This window comes from Phyllostomus hastatus, unplaced genomic scaffold, assembly GCF_019186645.2.
Source record: "Phyllostomus hastatus isolate PE091 unplaced genomic scaffold, TTU_PhHast_1.1 phas_contig_34, whole genome shotgun sequence".
In the NCBI taxonomy this organism is placed as follows: Eukaryota; Metazoa; Chordata; class Mammalia; order Chiroptera; family Phyllostomidae; genus Phyllostomus; species Phyllostomus hastatus.
In genome coordinates this window covers 38,304,343-38,322,114 of record NW_025333857.1, presented here as the reverse complement: position 1 = coordinate 38,322,114, position 17,772 = coordinate 38,304,343, and the positions used below count along the sequence as shown (strand labels likewise).

Here is a 17,772-nt window from a genome sequence, read left to right as displayed (position 1 = left end):
AAAAATGCAAACGTGACTGCCACTTTGCTTTGAGACCACAGTGGCACTGCCCTTACTGGTCACAGAAGACAACCCGAGCCAAGATAAACTCTCCCCTTTCTTATGAATCTACCAATGGGGGCAGGGGGAATGTATGAGAATCACAAAGAGCAGACTAGCTGTGGAGTTGCCCTAAAAGAAGTTCAAGAATGTTGTCATTTTCAGTTTTCCTAAAAAGTTTTGGGAGTGGGAAAGGGAGTTTAGCTCTAAATCTTGCTAATAATTAGGTCAACATCAGTATTTAAGTTTGTGATATTACTATATCCCATGAAGTAGTTATTTATCAGCAGGATAGATAAGTGTTTCCAAGATGGAGAAATGAAAGTTTTTTCAAGATGGAGAAATGGAAGCAGAGGAAAAGTACAGTTTATATCATAAGGCAATGAAATAATTTCAAAACTAGGACACCCTGAAATACATTGGCAATGCCTATGGTTCTAAACTTACTGATGTCCCTGACTGGCTTCTGGTGTGGGTCTTTTATTGCCCTCCTCTACCAGTCATCTCCCCACTCCCTCCCCCGCTGCTGCCTGCAATTAGCTTACCTTTACTTTTGCTTTCACTGGGCAACTGCTACCCCAGTCAGTCTCCCCTTGTGCTTGGTTCATAACTTTACATAAATATGATTTACCCATTATGGCTCTACCCCTCCCACAAAACTATAAGCACCAAAGAGGCAAGGACTAATCCTTAGTCACTGCTGTGCCCAGAACTTCAAAGTGGCAATTTTCAACCTTTTTCATCTCATGGCCACACATAAACTAATTACTAAAATTCTGCAGCACCCCCCAAAATACGTTATATCGCTAACTGATTTTCCATAATATCCATGGCAATATAAACAAAACGAGCTTTGTTTTTTTGTGTTTTTTTTTTTAAATTTATCAATAGCTCAAGAAACTCCCCCATCCCTTGGGCAATATTTAAAAACCAATTCAGTGTAAACTCCCGATTTCCGCATTTCTGAACAATTGTCATTATAATGATATAGAGAACTGTTTCCTGTCTATGTGTCCTCCGCCAAATATTTCATTATTTCATATCTAGCTCTTGGACAGTTCTAGTACTGTAAGGCATAGCCTCTAATATTCTTTGTGTCACGGGGCCCTTTGTGAATCTCAGAACAAAATTTCTTCTCCAAAAGATGTACATACCCCTCTCCCCACACACATATACACTCAATTCTACAAACATTCCAGGGAGCTACTACTGGACAGCCTAATACCCAAGCACAAAATCTAAGACCCTTGGGCCCAGGTTTGAAGCACCTGCCTTGTAGTGGTGTTTATGACAACTTTTAATTCTTATATGAGAATAAGTTACAGACAATTTATGCCAGCCAATTAGTATGTGCATCAGGCACACCCAATTCCCACTCCCCTCATTGAGCACTAGACAATCCTATTAGTAGATAGGGATGAAGAGACTATTGATCATGAAGGGAAAAAAAGAAGAACATGGAACTGAGGGAACAAATAAGGGACAAGTGTAAAAGTGTGAGCTCCGAGGTCTAAGTTAAGATTCCATTTCTGCCACCTTCTCCCTGTGTGGCCTTCAGAAAACTACTCCTTCAGAGCCTTGGCCTCAGTATTTGTACAGTTGGGACACCAATGCTACTGCCTTCCACATGGGTTGATGTGGATAGTAAACAACATAACACATGCAAATGCTTAGCACAGTACAATACTTGACAAAAAGCAATACTCAATAAACATTTTCTATTTTTAGATACCAGTTTGAAGAAAAAAACATGTAAGTCTGGAGATATGATGAATCTAGAAAAATAACTGACACAAAGGCCCCTGAAGTTAAAAAAAAGAACAACTCTGTAGTCACCAAATGTTTACAAAATCATACAGTGTAAGAAAACTAGAGAGCGCTTCGTAAGTTGTGAGCTTCGTCCCTGTATTCTACAGTGGAAAACGACATTCCTAAGGTCATACTGTGAATGACACCCGGGATAGTGTGTTTCCTACCAGTCCATGTTTCCTCTCAGTGTTGGCTCAAAATTGTGAAGGGAAAAATCCAAATGTGAAAATATATTAAAATAGAAGATTTGTTCCTTTAACAAATACTTACTGAGCATATCTTCATTAAACATTATAAACACACTGCATGTTTATTGAACAGTTACTGAGTACTTACTATACAAATATTTATCAAAAATAATGAGCTACATATTGTTCTAGGTACCATGGCTGTAATAGTGAACATGATCTCACCTGAGTGTGAAGGAAAAGTGACACACACACACGTCAATAAATGATAAGCACTATGAGGAAAAGAAAACGGGCTAAAGGGACAGAGAATGAACTGGGTGAAAGAGCTACTAAAGTCTGCCAGCCAGGGAAGTCCTTTCTTGGGAAATGCAGGAAGGACCTGGAGAATGAGTGCTCCAGAGGGGGAACAGCTGACGCACAAACCCTCAGTCAAAAAGACACCTGGGGTGACCCAGGGACAGTAGAAAAAGGCCAATGTGGCTGAAGGGCAGTCACATAAAGAGAGAGAGTGGAATGTGAAGTCAGAAAGGTAGGCAAAGAGTCATTCCACACAAAATCTTGTATAAAACTTAAGGCTTTGTTCTAAGCAAAATGGGCAGCCATCAGAGAAAGGGTTTAGGCAGGGGAGCAATAGGATCCAATTTATATTTCAGAAAAAGATTACTCTGGCTGCTGTGTGCACCATGAAGTACAGAAAGACAAATACACAAACAAGAAGCCTTATAAGGAGGAGGCTACTAGAGACTACATCAGGGTGTGCCCGGGGCTAGCAGGAGATGAAGATGCACTCACCCTGAGAAGGCAACTTGGGGTCAGAAGAGATACCATTTTTGACATAAAAGAAAGTTTTCCCATTGAGATTGGATTCTTTAGCCTCCATCAGTTAGCCTCTAGGATACAAAGAGTAAGGACCTGAGTTCTGAGGGGTACTGGAAAGAGGGCAAGGACACTAAAGTACTCAATAAGCACAAAATGGAATGGAAATTGTTAATAATGAAAGCTACAGAACTCAAGATATTTTGTCATTGGCAAAAGAACAGATATCCAGTTTAATGGAACAGAATAGAGTCCAGAAATCAACCCACACATATAGTCAACAGTTTTTCAACAATGGTACAAAGGCAATTCAATGGAGAAAAGACAGTCTGTTTAACAAATGATGATGAACAGTGGAAGTGGATGTTCACCTGGAAAAAAAAAAGGAAGGAGGAAAGAAAGGGAAGGAAGGAGAGAGAGAAAAGAAAAAGGAGAGATGGAAAAATAAAATAAGGGAGGGAGAGAACTAGGAAGAAAGGAAGGAAGAAACTCTACCCATATCTCACACCATAAACAAAAATTCACTGAAACTGGATCATGGTGCTAAACATAAAATTTCTAGAAGAAAAATGGGGAGAAAATCTTTGTGGTCTTGAATGAGGCAAAGATTACTGAAAGACAACACGGAAAGACTCATAAAGGAAAAAAATTCATTAAAATTATAGTTCATCAGTTATAAACTGCTTTTCAAAAGACACCATTACAAATTAGACAACTACAGACTAGAAAAAATATTTGCAAAATACATATATGAGTTATATCTAGAATATTTAAAAACACAAAATGTAATAAAAATAACTGACAAGAAACAATGAGGTAAAGATACCTATCAAAGAAGATGGCATATAACACACAAAAAAATTCAATGTCAATAGCTGTTATGAAAAAGCATAAAAACAGGAGTACTACTATTGATCTATTAGAAATGGCTAAAAACCTACAATTCCAAGGGCTGATGACGATGTGGAGCAAAGGCTCTCTCATACATCTTAGTGAGACTGCAAAACACTACGGCCACTTGGAAAACAACGCATCAGTTACTTAGGAAGTTAAATACAGACTTACCATATAACTCAGCAATCCCACTTATAGGTAATGACCCCCCCCAAAATAAAAATTTAAATTCACTTATAAAAACCTGTATGTGACTATTTATTGGAGCTTTATTAATAATGACCAAAAACTAGAGATAAGTCCAACTGTCCTTCCAGGGGTGAATGGCTAAACAAACTGTTATATCCATAAAATGGAACATATTATTCGGCTTACAAAGGAATTAACCACTGATATAAACAACCAAATCAATGCACTGTGTTAAATGCAAGATGAAAACTCAAAGGCTATATAGCATATAGTTTCATTTATAAGACATTTTTTTAAAGGCCCACTTTGGGAGGGGAAAAAAAAACATGGGTAGTTGGCCAAAGTCTAGGGAGGAGAAAGAACTGACTACAAAGAACAAGAGCATTATTTACTTATTTCTTATCCTCACCCAAGGACATACTTATTGATATTAGAGAGAGGAGGAGGGAGAGAAAGAAGGATAACAACATTGATGCAAGAGAGAAACATCAATCAGTTGCCTTTTGTCTGAGACCTGACTAGGGACCAAACCCGGGACCTTTCAGTTTATGGCACTCTGTCCCAACCAACTGAGCCAGAGCAACCAGGGCAGAACAGGGGAATTTGAAAGGGTGGGCAGGTCAGAAAAGAGAGAGATTCTCCATCTTGACAGTGGCGGTAGGTAGTTCATAACTATATTCAGTTGTCAAGTCTCACACAACTATATGCTAGAAGGAATAAATTTTACTTTATGTAAATTATACCTTGATAAATCTGACTTAAAAAATGTACAGAATATATGAATAATGAATGCATACTGCTAGATTACTAATTCCATATATCTACAAATATAAAGAAATATACAAATTTGTAAGTATATGCAGTCTCATTCTTATTGTTTTCTATTATCTGTTTCTCTTTCCTCTGCCATCCTTTGAAACTAGTTTTATTAAAATTAAAATGTGTTAATTAAAAGTTGATTCAGTGTAATAAAATGTAAAACTAGAAGGCTTACAACTACCAAAGCCTTAGTAAAATAATTTAAATGTAATCTGAAGATCATTTCAGAGTACACTTCAGAAAAACATTTAAAAATATCATTCAAAGTAAAAATAAAATGTGCCCCTTAAACAGGATTTGGTAAAGGAACTCAAGTATTTGCTGAATGAATGAACAGTAGATGTAATCATTAAATCACTCTTACTGTCCCTGAAAGGTTCTAACCTTTTTGCCAAGGTCCTTAGAACACTTAAGGCCACAAATGCATTTTTAGGCAAAAGGATTCCCAAACTGATATCCCAGGGAGCTTTGAGGACACACACCAATCTTCCTCAAAACTTAGCTTAAGCCATTAACCTTTTAGTGGCCTCTTTAGTGAGCTGGCCCTGCCTCCTCACTCCCTCCTATCTTAGAGTGACACAAGGCAGGCTGGGTCCACAAGGGAAAAGGTCCGGCTAAATGGGAGTTGGCGATGCTGCTTGTAGAAACACTACTGGAAGAGGTTGGCAAGAAAATTAGAAAGGAGGAAGCAAAAATGTAAAGAACAAACAAAAACTGTAACAATAAAAAAGGATAGTAATGTACAAGCTTGAAAGTTGCTTTGAGTATAACCTGTTTTTTTTTTTGTAACCTTTTTCCACCAGGATCCCTGGGCTCCTGGAGCAAATGGAATGCAGATTCACAGCTCTGGGAAGCTGCTTTCTCTAGTAGAAGCCCAACGCCCACACATGCCTTAAGCAATGTCAGATGTACCCACCCAGACATTCTGCACTGTGTGCTGAACTCTTCCCTGAACTGTGGAAACACATTTATTAGTGGGAAGGATGGAAAAGAAGGGCACCTTCCCTCAACAGACAGAAAAATAGTACCATTTCATGTTAGCAACAATTTATAAGAACAAATGAAAGCAAAATAAAACAAAAAACAAACACCCTGAGACTAGCTTCTAGAAATTTCTTCTAGAGAAACTTTGTAATAGAGATTAATGGAGTGCAGAACAGAAGGACAAATTAGAAACCCTGCTCTTTACATATGTTTTTTATAGTAAGTTCTGAAGTGGAGGCAGAGTTAAAAAATGACTTAACTATGAGAGTCTTTGTATGAGAAGCCAAATTACTGACTCTCAGAACTTCACTGAATTGCAGCACAAAGATTAGAATATGACATCACTCAATAATGTAGTTCCCCTGATCTACAGTAAATGAGCCGATTTTTAAAACAACAAAAAGGGTAAAGGGCAGGCATAACAAAGTAAGATACAGAGGAAGGTGAGACCTAGGATGTAAAACTGCGTTGGCTTCTGTGCAATCACAGCCTTATCATACTCTGTGAGAACAGGCAAGCCAAGCCCCACAACTGCAAAACACCTGCCTTTTGCCCCCCAGCCCCCATCTCAGCAATCCAAGTACATCAAGCCGCCTACAGCCGGCACATTTTATAAAGCCTTTAAGCTCCAGGCACACTATTCGGTAGAGACAGTAACAAAACCAGAATAACAATCTCTAAGAAAATGCAAATCTATGTTAGAGTTCATTTTTAAATTTACCCCATATAATGTACATGTAGAAAATGTACAGTAGTAATCAACTGGAATAACAAGAGGAAAGGGAAGCCTGCCTGTAAGTTATTGAAAAGTATTTATTTTAAAAAAATAATGTAAAAGCTGAGCTGTTCAACAATCACGATTCTAGTACTTGAGGTAACTGCCTATCTGCACCAGAAAACCCTGTTACAGAGCCTGAGGCCTATGAAGTCCAATCCCCAGGGTCTTAGATCCTCCAGGAAAGCAGGAGGGACAGGGCTTGGCTGCAGGCCAAGGGAAAGGGAACTGGAGGAGGGCAACACACAACAAGGATATATTCTAAATCACTACACCAAGAGCTAATCACCATCATTTGGCAACTGAGGCCCCATCCTGCTGGGACTCTGTGGAGAAATGTAGAAAGCACCTCAGAACTGTCCACCCTTCACATTCCACTGACTGCTGGCCTTCAGGTCCAGGATTTACCCTTCAGAGGGCGGGTGATTCCTGCTCACCTTTCAGAGCTGCAAATGCATAAGTGAAAGGTGGAGTCCCACAAAGGCCCCACAATAAGCACAGGGGAAATGCAAGTGCTTTCTTCAGTGTAGCTGAGCAGAGCTGTGAAGCCAGGATGTAAGCTGTAAAGGCAACAGACAGCTAGAGAGAAAGGGGCTACGAGGTGGGGCCCAGGAAGGACAATACCTCTGCCCCGAACAGGGTAATGGCACTACTGCAAAATTACCACCACCTCTGGAAAGCCCTTCAGTAGCGAACACAGAGGAGATGAAAACACAGTTCTTGTTTACTTAATACATTTGTGCTTTTGTGAAAAAAGCAGTTATATTTTTTTATTTTCTTTCAGGTTTTGTGTTATTTGGGCATGTGCTGTAAGGGAGGGACAACACACATACACGTTTTTATATACACTCACATATTTATACCTTTTGGGGGTTTGCCTAATGCTAATTTTTAAAAGAGGCTACAAGGGAAATTACCACAATGATACATCTAAATGCCTCTGAAACTCAAAATGGCAGTTTTGAAATCGACATTGGAAAGAGAGGGACATATATTTTAAAACTGTCATACTACAAAACCTCCTGCCAAAATGCCTATCTGGAGTGTGTACGTATATAATTTAAGGGCCAATCACACGACAAGGACAATAAAACAAAATGCTAAGAGGAAGAAAAACCCCACCGAAGGTGTTGTCTTTTTTTAAAATAACTCAAACACATAGGATAGTAAAGGCAAAGTCATTTAAATCATTTCCTTAGTAATACAAGTAATATTTAAATAGATTTAATAGTGCTGCTCCAAACCAATGAATTATGGGTTTAAAACCTATTAAAATGTAATGTTTTTTTCCTGAGCTGAGAGGAGAGAGATTTAAATCCACTGAATTTTAATATTTCAGCTTGAGCTGCAGGAGGTAGAGAAAGTCCAAATGAACTATTCCATCAGCACCATTCAAGCATGAACATTTTAATCAGTTTTACTTCCTTGGAGTTCTCTAACACAGTTTACGCTGTCATTCTAAAAGCACTTAACACAGAGAGTGTGAAAAACCACCAAGGCTTGTTATTGCCTTCACAATTGATGGCAAATAATTTTGCAGACTTCCTATCATTAAAATGTCACTGCTAAAAATTGAGGTTCAGCATTTCTTGTGCTAAACTGCATTTTCCTTCAACACTATAGCATACCTGTTCTGTTCTTAAGGGTTTTTTTAGGGGGTGTGCTTTTTCAAAAAAATGTCTATTTCTATCACTTTTTTTCTTCAAAGAGTTAGGTTTAAAAAGTGGGGGAAATCCGCAGGAAGCTCATTTTCTATTTTTACAAACCAAACATTTTCTTTTCCAATATACTAATAAAACTTTTATTTCTTAATGGTAGCTTCTTTGGTGACATTTTATGAGGTTCCTAAGTCAGCCTCCTTTATTAAGCATAACCACATTCACACAGCATGTGCTGATTATATAGTGTAATGGATTTAAAAAGCATTTTAAGATAGTCAGATGACTCAATTTAATAATACAGGAAATGAAAACATCATTTCTAATTAGATCATATTACTGATTTAAAACTACAATTTGTGTGCTGTTCCTACAGTGTGATCTCAGAGATTCTAATTTAAAAACACAGTGGCTAGTAGGGCACATGACAAGATCAAACTAGATACATAACATTCCCTCAGCCCATTTGGGGACTCCAGGAAGGCTTCAAGGATACAGAAAATACAACCAATCCAAACAAAACATAAAATATTAACCATAAAAAACAACGTAGGATTTTTCCTGCTTTTTTCCTTATAAATAAAAGATAAGTGATATTTAACTTACTTCAATCTGTCAACAGTTTTAAACTGAACATGACCTGTGAAAAAAATCATCATAACTGTGTTTCATTCCATTAAGCACAACTAGCTCATTGTCAGGAGAACAAGCAGCCTCTCCAGGTTTGGGGCTCACCCCAGCATTCTGCATTTAAACGGCATGGATCACTGGTTTGGCTCATTTACCAATGAAGGTAGGATAATATTGCTGCGTTACAAAGGTGCTTCATGAGATTTCATTAAATCTAAGAACAACTGTGCTTGTCTGGATAGCATGCATACATATAAAAAAAGATACATGTGTGGTGATAAACGTCTGCAGGCGCTTACTCAGATGGGTCTTGGCTTCTCCAGAGGAAAATTTTCATCTCCTAGGTACAGAAAATCATTGCCTACTACAGTCTAAGACTCAAGTAAATCTAAAATTGACCTCTCATCACTTTTGGTAGGAGGTCAAAACAACAGCACCTCACAGCTCAGCCATGCCCAAGGGCAACAGCAGTTGCATTTAAAATTCCACAATGTTACAAGTCTGAAAACTACTGGACACAAGGCACTACCAGGGCTGAAACAGACAAAGACCAGAGAGACAGAACAGCAGCAGCAGCAGAAATGCATCAAGTGCATTTATTTTCCAGCTCTTTCCTTCTTACTTGGTTTGTGGCTCCCTAAACTGCTGAGTTTTTCTATTACTGCAACCTATTTTTCAGAAGTCAGACTATGTGATTTTGACTTCATTTTCTGCTCATATACAAATAATTTGGAATTCCCACCAGATCCACCAACTATAGTATATGCTGCTTTGATAGCAGGCAGCTCTGAGTTAGTTCTTCAAATAAGTTTCTAGGTCACAAAATTAAATTAGTTTTATTTTAATAATTAAATCCATATATACACAATCTATGTCAGTTACTCAGCTATAGTCTAATAAATCACCCTTTCCCGGAGAAAAGGCAATCTGCCGTCCCATTCAAAACAAAGTACGTAAAATGAAATAGATACAAAACAGCAGTGAAATATACTTGATGTGAAGGGATGGGGACTTGTTCTGATTTTTACAACTTCCCTCATATTTTTAAGCAGCTCCAACATAAAACAATGTGTTTTTATTTAAATTCATCTCTCCACTGTACAGACAGTAATAAGACTTGAAAAAGAAACAAAACAGTGCTCCATCTTCCTAGAGAAGACCATCAACCAGACATAAGGTAGGACGGATACCTGTATTTTAGTAGTTGGTACAAACACTGAACAACTCAAGCCAGAGAGGAGCCAGTGCACTCTTGCTCCACCCATTCTCCTTCAATGCAGGTTCAATCCCCAGTGATCCTGGGAGAGGTGGTAACCAGAATACACCCCACATAACCACAACACACACTTCCGGCAAACACAGCTGGTATTTTACATACAATGCTCATTTTAAAGTTTTGTCAATGTTTTAAAACATTTAATACACTGCTGTCTTCTGGAATTTTAGGAAATAACGAATCGTGGAATGCATTTCCTCTCTCACCTCTCCCCTACGCTTCCAGCAAAGAAAATGTATGACAAGTGAGTCTACGTGGCTTGTTTGGATTCAGCCTCTTCTTCCCAAGGGGCATTTCTGAGGAAATAAAGGTTACTTTTCCATTTACTATGTCTCTAATTTACTACTATTTTCACGTGGTCAGAGAAACACAAAACAGAGCTCAAAACAGCCCATTAAAAACAAGTTTCAATCAGACTATTTGCTCCACCACCTTTGCGTCATCCCAGAGTTCTGATTTCCTTGTTAAAAGACAGAGACATAATTGAAGCAATATCTTCACTTTAGATTATCAGGCGACCCTTATCCGCATCTTCACTCAGCAATTTGAATTTTAATGAAAGTAAATGGAATAATTAGCATTTCAAAGTGTTTGATGGGGGGGGGGGAGGGGGGAAGACTTTTGTGTATAGATTATATTTGGGAGAAAGTATTATAGAAAGTATTATAATCTATTATATAGATTATATATGTATAGAAAGTATTTGGGAGGGGGCAGAAAGAAGCAAGTACAATTGTAGTGTCTTCATTAAAATAACTCAAGGAACTACACCAGCTAGAGAAACAGAGATGTGAATGTTGTGTTCTTTTTCAGCTACAATTTTCTCACTTTTATTTCTAAGTTTTAGCACCTATTTCATTATTTGTTACCTTAATCTGGGAGAACAAAAACATATACAAGTAGAGTGACTGCCCAATCCCATGAACTCCAGCAGGATTTCTACGCAACACTATTCATGCTCCTATCAATCACCAGGAAGGATTTTCTCACGAGGCCAATGATTTTTCAAGAATGTGTTGTGTATTATTCCTTCTACATGTGAACACTAGCCCTTACGAACCACTCATCACAGGGAAGAGTAGCAGGGTGATGCAAAATGTACATTTTATTCCACTAACAATGATATTAAGATACTCTGTATCTGAGGAAAGATAAAAGAAGTCAGCTCATTTTAAACATCAGGGCAATATGAATCTTTTCCCGGTATAGGTTAGCAACAGAAGCTGACTGCAAAGGAAAGAAATATTATGAAAACTGCCTAGTCTCCTCAGGGGAGAGTTTTCAGGAACATGTCAACTTGAATTGGTGAGAATGCAATCCAAAATTTCTGAGGTAGCCACCAAATTTCACACGAGATTAAGGGCAGGGTGATTAACTTCCCTTTGTGGTCCTCTACTGCCTTTTGCCCTTTTGATGGAATAAAATTTAAAGAGAGCGAGCGAGAGAGCTGATGACAAACACCAAGATCAGAGCTAAAATGGAAAGGCCACGTACCCCAATGATGGCGTTCAGTTCTGCCATGGTCACCTGCTTGGCCCGTTCCACAGCCTGCACCACTTGTTGCTGGTGCTATAAATGAAGATCAGAAACAGAATAAAATTATTTGTTTTCTAGTAGGTCAAGAATAGCTTTTCCTAACATGTCCTCTAACTTCAATTACACGCAAAACAGGATTCAGGGGTCTCCATATTTCAAAGAAAAGTCTCGGGTGGTAGATGACTCAATGCCTAAGGTCCATTTGAGTCTATACTGCTGAGAGGTAACTGGGCATCCAGCTGTGCCCCAGGAAGGATGCTCCCTTACAACTGGTAGAAGCTGCTTAAATCTTCCTTTCCTGTCAGTGGTACACTGAGACTCAACCTCTCTGACTAACTCCAACTAACAAAAGAACACAAAAACCCATTTCGCCTACTTCCTTGGTACCCCCTCCCTCTCCTTCTTCCACCTACATAAAAACTTTCAAAATATTTTCTAGAAATAATTATTTTTAAAATTTCCCCTGATGTCTGTTAAACACTAGGACAACAAAACTAAACTTTTCTGTTTCTTCTATAAATGTGAAACATGTCCACATCTTAATTCCTGTAATGAAGGGCTGCATATTTAAGAGATTTAAAATGTACAACTCTCACTAGTAGAAAACTATGAAGACTTTAGGTATTTCTTTTAAATGCAATGGGAAAACTAAAACCTCAAGTTTAAGTTGTTTTTCTTTGGTAAAAACTAGAATAGATAGTATAGGACCATCTATCCATGATTCAGTTCTACAAAGAATGATCTAGAACTAATATCAGTAATTTTTGTGACATTAAAAAAGTAAATACCACACAAGTCTCTGCATGGAGGCACTCAAATCTGGGCATACACAAGTGACCCCAAATACAAATAGTTTTCCCAACTAAATACACTTGAACATTCTGGTATCTGCATGCTCAAACTTGGTCTAAAAGAGGCCTCTTCTGGACTTCTTTTAACTAGGTTTAGGGAAGGAAGAGCCAACCGGGCCGTGCTGTGAAAACAGGCATTCCTCTGTGCACCTGGGAAGAGTCTTATTTGGGTTGATCTCAGCTGAGAATGGAGCTAACTTTCTCTACTGCTTTAAGTGACTATGAAGCTCAGCTATCATCCTACATAATGCATACAATGAGCTAAGCCATCAGTTAAACATGAAACTCCCCTGGAGCTACCTGGTACTACATTCCAAAACCCTCAAATAAATAGTTACTGAGATCAACTGGGGTGACAACCGTTCCACCTCCAAGCTGTGTAGCGGAGACAGTGGGGAAGGTGATGTGGAAGAGGAAACCGCTGTAAATTAGTTATCTCCATGTGGTGTTTTCACCCTAACAGAAACATGTATTTTCTGTCTATAACTAATTGAAAGAAAAATGTCAAATAACAGATCACCACATTTGAAGCTTTTCATAAACTCTGAATATTAAATATACCTTTGATTTTTTTTAATTTTAACTGTTTTAAACAAGAGCTTAAGAAGCAATCCCAAAGTCTTGATCGATATATCTGTCCATTCTCTTACTCTTTAATAAAATATTTGCCAAAGTGAAATCATTTCTCTCTTTCTCTGAATAAAGTAAAATCCTAAAGATTTGTCAGAACACTAGAAGGAAGAGAGGCACAACCAATATAATGACCAGGAATAAGCAGTCTTCCCTTAAAGCCAATCTGAGCGCATACGTTTTCTGAGCACCTAATATGCGCCAAGGACAGAGCTCATGTACAGATTTGAGGTAATCTGGTTGTCAGAGCAGTGGAAAATGGCAGTCCTTTGAAAACAGAGAAAAAGACAACACGTAGGACAACTCTGGGATTTATCTAATACCCAAAGTGAGTATACAAACACAAATTTTTATGGACTTTTCCACCTTTTATTTTCAACAACGCAACTGTTGAAATTCAACAATTACTGCTCAACATTTCCAAAAACCTGAAGGCTCAAGGACCATATGTACACACATCCAACACGTATTTCATTCTATCCATGCATCCACTCCTTCAACAAAAGCTTTTAAGCAAGTCTTCCTCTCTGCCCTTTTTCTATACTGCTGAAATATCTCCATATTACTAAGACTTCATCTTCTTTATATTAAGCATTCAAAGAACAGTTTCATTAAGATAGGGATGCAAAAAATCCATCTAGTTTGGGCCTTTCCACCATAAAGATAGTTCAACTCTTGCTTCATAAACTGGATTCCAAGTGCCAAGATAAACACAGACGCCTTAGGCAGTGGGGAGATCTTTCTCTGGCTCAGCATTAAAATCAAATATATTTATGGAGAAAACCAGAAACACATCAGTGAACCATAACAGGGACATCTGATGTTCCTATAGAAGCTCTTGTTAAAAAGCTAAAATGACAGTGTAAGTCATGATTCAGTTCCTTCCCCATCTCTCGTGGCGATGGCCATGTTATGCCACATCTAAACTTTACCTGTAGTTCAGCATTTTACTTCCCTATTTCTGCTTACAACTGTGAATCATCTTGTTGTTTAAGGAAGGACCTTTTGAACAGAAGCTCGCTAACGCAAAGAATGCCTCCTCCCCTATGTGCTCTGAAGGCACAAGAAACCCCCTGACGTCGCTCACTCAGTATCAGAGCACCATTATACCACAGACTAAAGAAGCATGTATCAGATAAGCTGTGAAAATGAAAACTCAGAAAAGGGGCGAATGAAAAGAAAAAACAAACACAAAGAAGGCCAAAGCACTCTTACAAACTGACCCCAAAGAATCATTTTTTTCCATGTTCAAATTGCAACAAATAACCTTTATGAATCAGAAAATACAGCAAGTTTTTGAGTTTTTCACATCTTCTTAGAAACATGATGGCTTTCCCATTATTTCTGCCACCTCTTCCCCTTTTCTTCCCCTTCCCCATCTGTTCTTCTCCTCCCACTCCACCCTACAGCTCATTTCCTCTCCTACTTCCTGCTTCTCTCCTCTGCCACCTCACCACAAGTTGTGACCACAGCCACTCTAGACCCAGTAACCTGCGTAAGGCAACTGTCCTCTTGGCTTCTCTTATTACTCAAGCTGCTCCCTCAGATATAAGCTCCCGATCTGAACTTCACACAGTACCACCAAATAAAACACCACTAAGAATGTATTAATAAGCCAAAGGTGATGTGTGTGTGGGGGGGGGGGGAGTTCCTCTAATAAGGACTTGGACAAGAGAATGATTTACTGTTTATTATTTAAAATACTGTGATTTATAATTTTTAAAGAATCCTTTAAAAAACAACCTATATTGTGGTTATGGTTATACAACTCCACATTTACTACAAATCATTGAATTGTACACTTAAAATGAGTGAATTTTATGATGTGTAAATTATATCTCAATAAAATGCTATGGTTTAAGAAATACAAGCACAGTTGGGAAAGAATGGTCGGTAAATGAAATTCTATACATTAAATCAATCGCCTACTTTCATCATAAAATAATCGTTTGCATTTGTTCAGGACAAATACTGAAAATGTAAGCTTGAAATCTAAGAAAGCCTGCTAAGAAACAGACATTCACAAACCACAAATATGTGTGTAGCAGGTGTTTAATGCATGTTTCTCCAGAGATTACGATGACGTTACCTGCCCTGCCAATACTCTGGAGCATGGCAATAGATAATGGTGCTTCTAATTAAAACAGTAATTTAAAAACAAAACCCTCTACAACTCAGAATCTTTTTATAATATCCCCACTTACTAATAGGGATAGTAAAAGGGTAGTAAGGGCAAAGATGTAAAATGAAACAGGGTCCTTGTAATGAACAACAATGAGGTTCCTATCACATGGAGATCCAACTGTGAGCAACAGATCATTGCCCCCCTACTCCAAGAACTCTCAGACATACAGGACTGCAGGGTGTAAAATACTAAGGAAGATTACAGAAAGTAATGACAAAAGCACACTTCCTGGGGCATCAGGAAAGGCTTCGTTTTCTTATTCATTAGATGTTTATTTAGCACCTACTATGTACCAGGCATTATAGTAGGAACTGAGATAAGAGTAATGAACAAGATATTTGGTGAACTGATAATACTCAAGAGCCTCTATAATTACAATTAGAAGATAATTTCCAGGAAGAAAATTACAGATGCTATGTAATCACTTGTCAGGGAAATATCTAATTGAAACTCAGGCCTGGGGGAAGATTCCCTAGGGAAGCTGACCCAACAACTGAGACTAAACGGATTTGCAGGAGTCCTGTGGATGAAGAGCAAGGAGAAAAGAATCCCAGGGAAAGGGAATAACTCAGCTAAGTTCCCTGAAGGAGAAAGGAGCTTGTCTGTCGAGGAAGAGAAAGAATGTGAGTCTGGAGAAGGATGCAAGGTAGGGAAAAGATGGGAGAGAAAAGGCAGGTTGGATCTGGAGGGCCTTCTTGGAAATGGCCAAGACTTAGTGCCAAACTCCTTAAGGTGGAAGAGGTTTCACGGAAGAAACAACAAAGGCAAGTGGGTGAAGTCACCTGAGTCCAGCATACACACACATACTCTCCAAACCACATACTAGTGGGAAGTGGAATCAGTAAGGCAGGAGGAGGTCAAACAGAGAGGGCTGCACACAACCATGCCAAGAAGCCGAACTTTACCTTTACCAGTAGGACATTTTTCTTAATTAAAAATGTTTAAGCCCCTGAGTGCTATCATTTCTGCATTTTAGTAAGAAATACCTGGTAACAGTAAGAAGATGGATGGCAGGGAAGTGAACCAGATTAGAGGGAGCCAAGTTAGAGGGCTAATCCAACATTCTAAGGTGAAAGATACTTAGAACTTGGACCAGATACCCTTCTTGCTAATAAGAATCACTAGCCACATGTACCAAACAAGCCACTCCCTCAGAACTAGAAAGAACATGAGACCCAGAATCCAGTAGTCCTCAAGCAATGTAACAACCAACCAGCCAACCTGCCAACCAATCAACCAAAAAGTCTCTCTGTATTTCCAAATGCCTATGCATTTCCAAATGCTGCCTGGGCTGAGGAAACTGGAGTGGTGGCACTGCTATACCAACCACAGGCCTAAGGCCAATACTATATCCAAGAGATAAATGTCCTCTACTGTACTCTAAATAAAGAGTAGTCAGAATGTCTCTCCTTGGTCACACATTCTTTGAAAGGTAACTTTAACACCTCATGGATAAGCTTTTTCCATTTAGGAATAAAGGACCGTAACACGGAATAGAAACTTCTTCCCACTGGGCCAGGGTTTTGCCTCTAAATTCCCCTCCACTGGAATGTACTTCAAATATTTGAGAATGGCATAATGCACGCTTTGTTTTCTGCGTTTCAGGTTGAACACCCCCAGGCCACTCATTCTTCTGGCTACTCCTCTGGTTGTGCTCAGTGCAACTAGACACAATACTCCTAATAAGGCTGAGCTGCTCAAATCTGAGTGTCACTCCAAGTCTAGTAAGTCATAGTAAAATCCTGCTGGGCCTTTTTTTCAGCAACCCTACCATGTTTATTGACACTAATAAGCTTTAAATTTCACAAAAACTCAAGTCAGCCTTTTCTAAACAGTATTCTAATAAGTGTTAGTCCCATAAGAAATTAGGTATTACAAAACAACCAGCCAATCCCACCAGGTTTAATGTGGCTAATACCTGGTAAACTACTCTGAGCTTCAAATCTCAAAGAATAAGTATGAATGCAAAGCTTCCCCAAAAATTTCAGCCCTGGAATTTGGGATTAAAGCTCTCAGGAGCATACCTTGGGACTTGGGTTTGACCCTGGGGCAGGGAATTCTTTACTGATATATCCAATAAGCCCTACAAGTCTACTTTCCAAGAGAACTTCCTGCAATGTTGGAAATACCCCAGGTCTGTACCAATAATATGGTAACTACATATGGGTGGACACAGAGCAGTTAAATTGTGGCTACTGTGACTGGGAAACAGAATTTTTAACCTTATTTAGTTAATTTTAAATTAAATCTAAACAGCCATTTGTGGCTATGGCAATATTGTACAATGCAGACCCACTTTAAAGTATTTTAAAGCTTAGCTCCGGTAATAAGCTAATCACTACCTAACTGAAAGTAAAAAAATTAGCCAGTTTCTCAAATGCAGTTCATTCTTTTAGACACATACAGATGAGGAGTCGTACTGCTGCCTTCGGGAGGAAGGCTACATTTAAACCTGCAAGGAAAAAAGACTCCCCTCCTGAGGCCCATCTT

The 17,772-nt window shown here is 38.7% G+C and overlaps 1 protein-coding gene across 6 annotated transcripts in view; it reads right to left on the bottom strand.

Moving 5' to 3' along the window:
- Positions 1–17,772, bottom strand: part of LOC123819749 (transducin-like enhancer protein 4) — a 145,308-nt gene that overhangs the window by 84,267 nt on the left and 43,269 nt on the right. For 4 of the 6 annotated variants that reach the window (XM_045840270.1, XM_045840271.1, XM_045840272.1 and 1 more), the window contains exon 6: positions 11,575–11,649. The exons of the other annotated variants lie outside the window; for them this stretch is intronic. In XM_045840270.1, the coding sequence (XP_045696226.1) occupies positions 11,575–11,649 (75 nt within the window). The remainder of the gene's footprint in view (positions 1–11,574; positions 11,650–17,772) is intronic. 6 annotated transcript variants of the gene reach the window in all.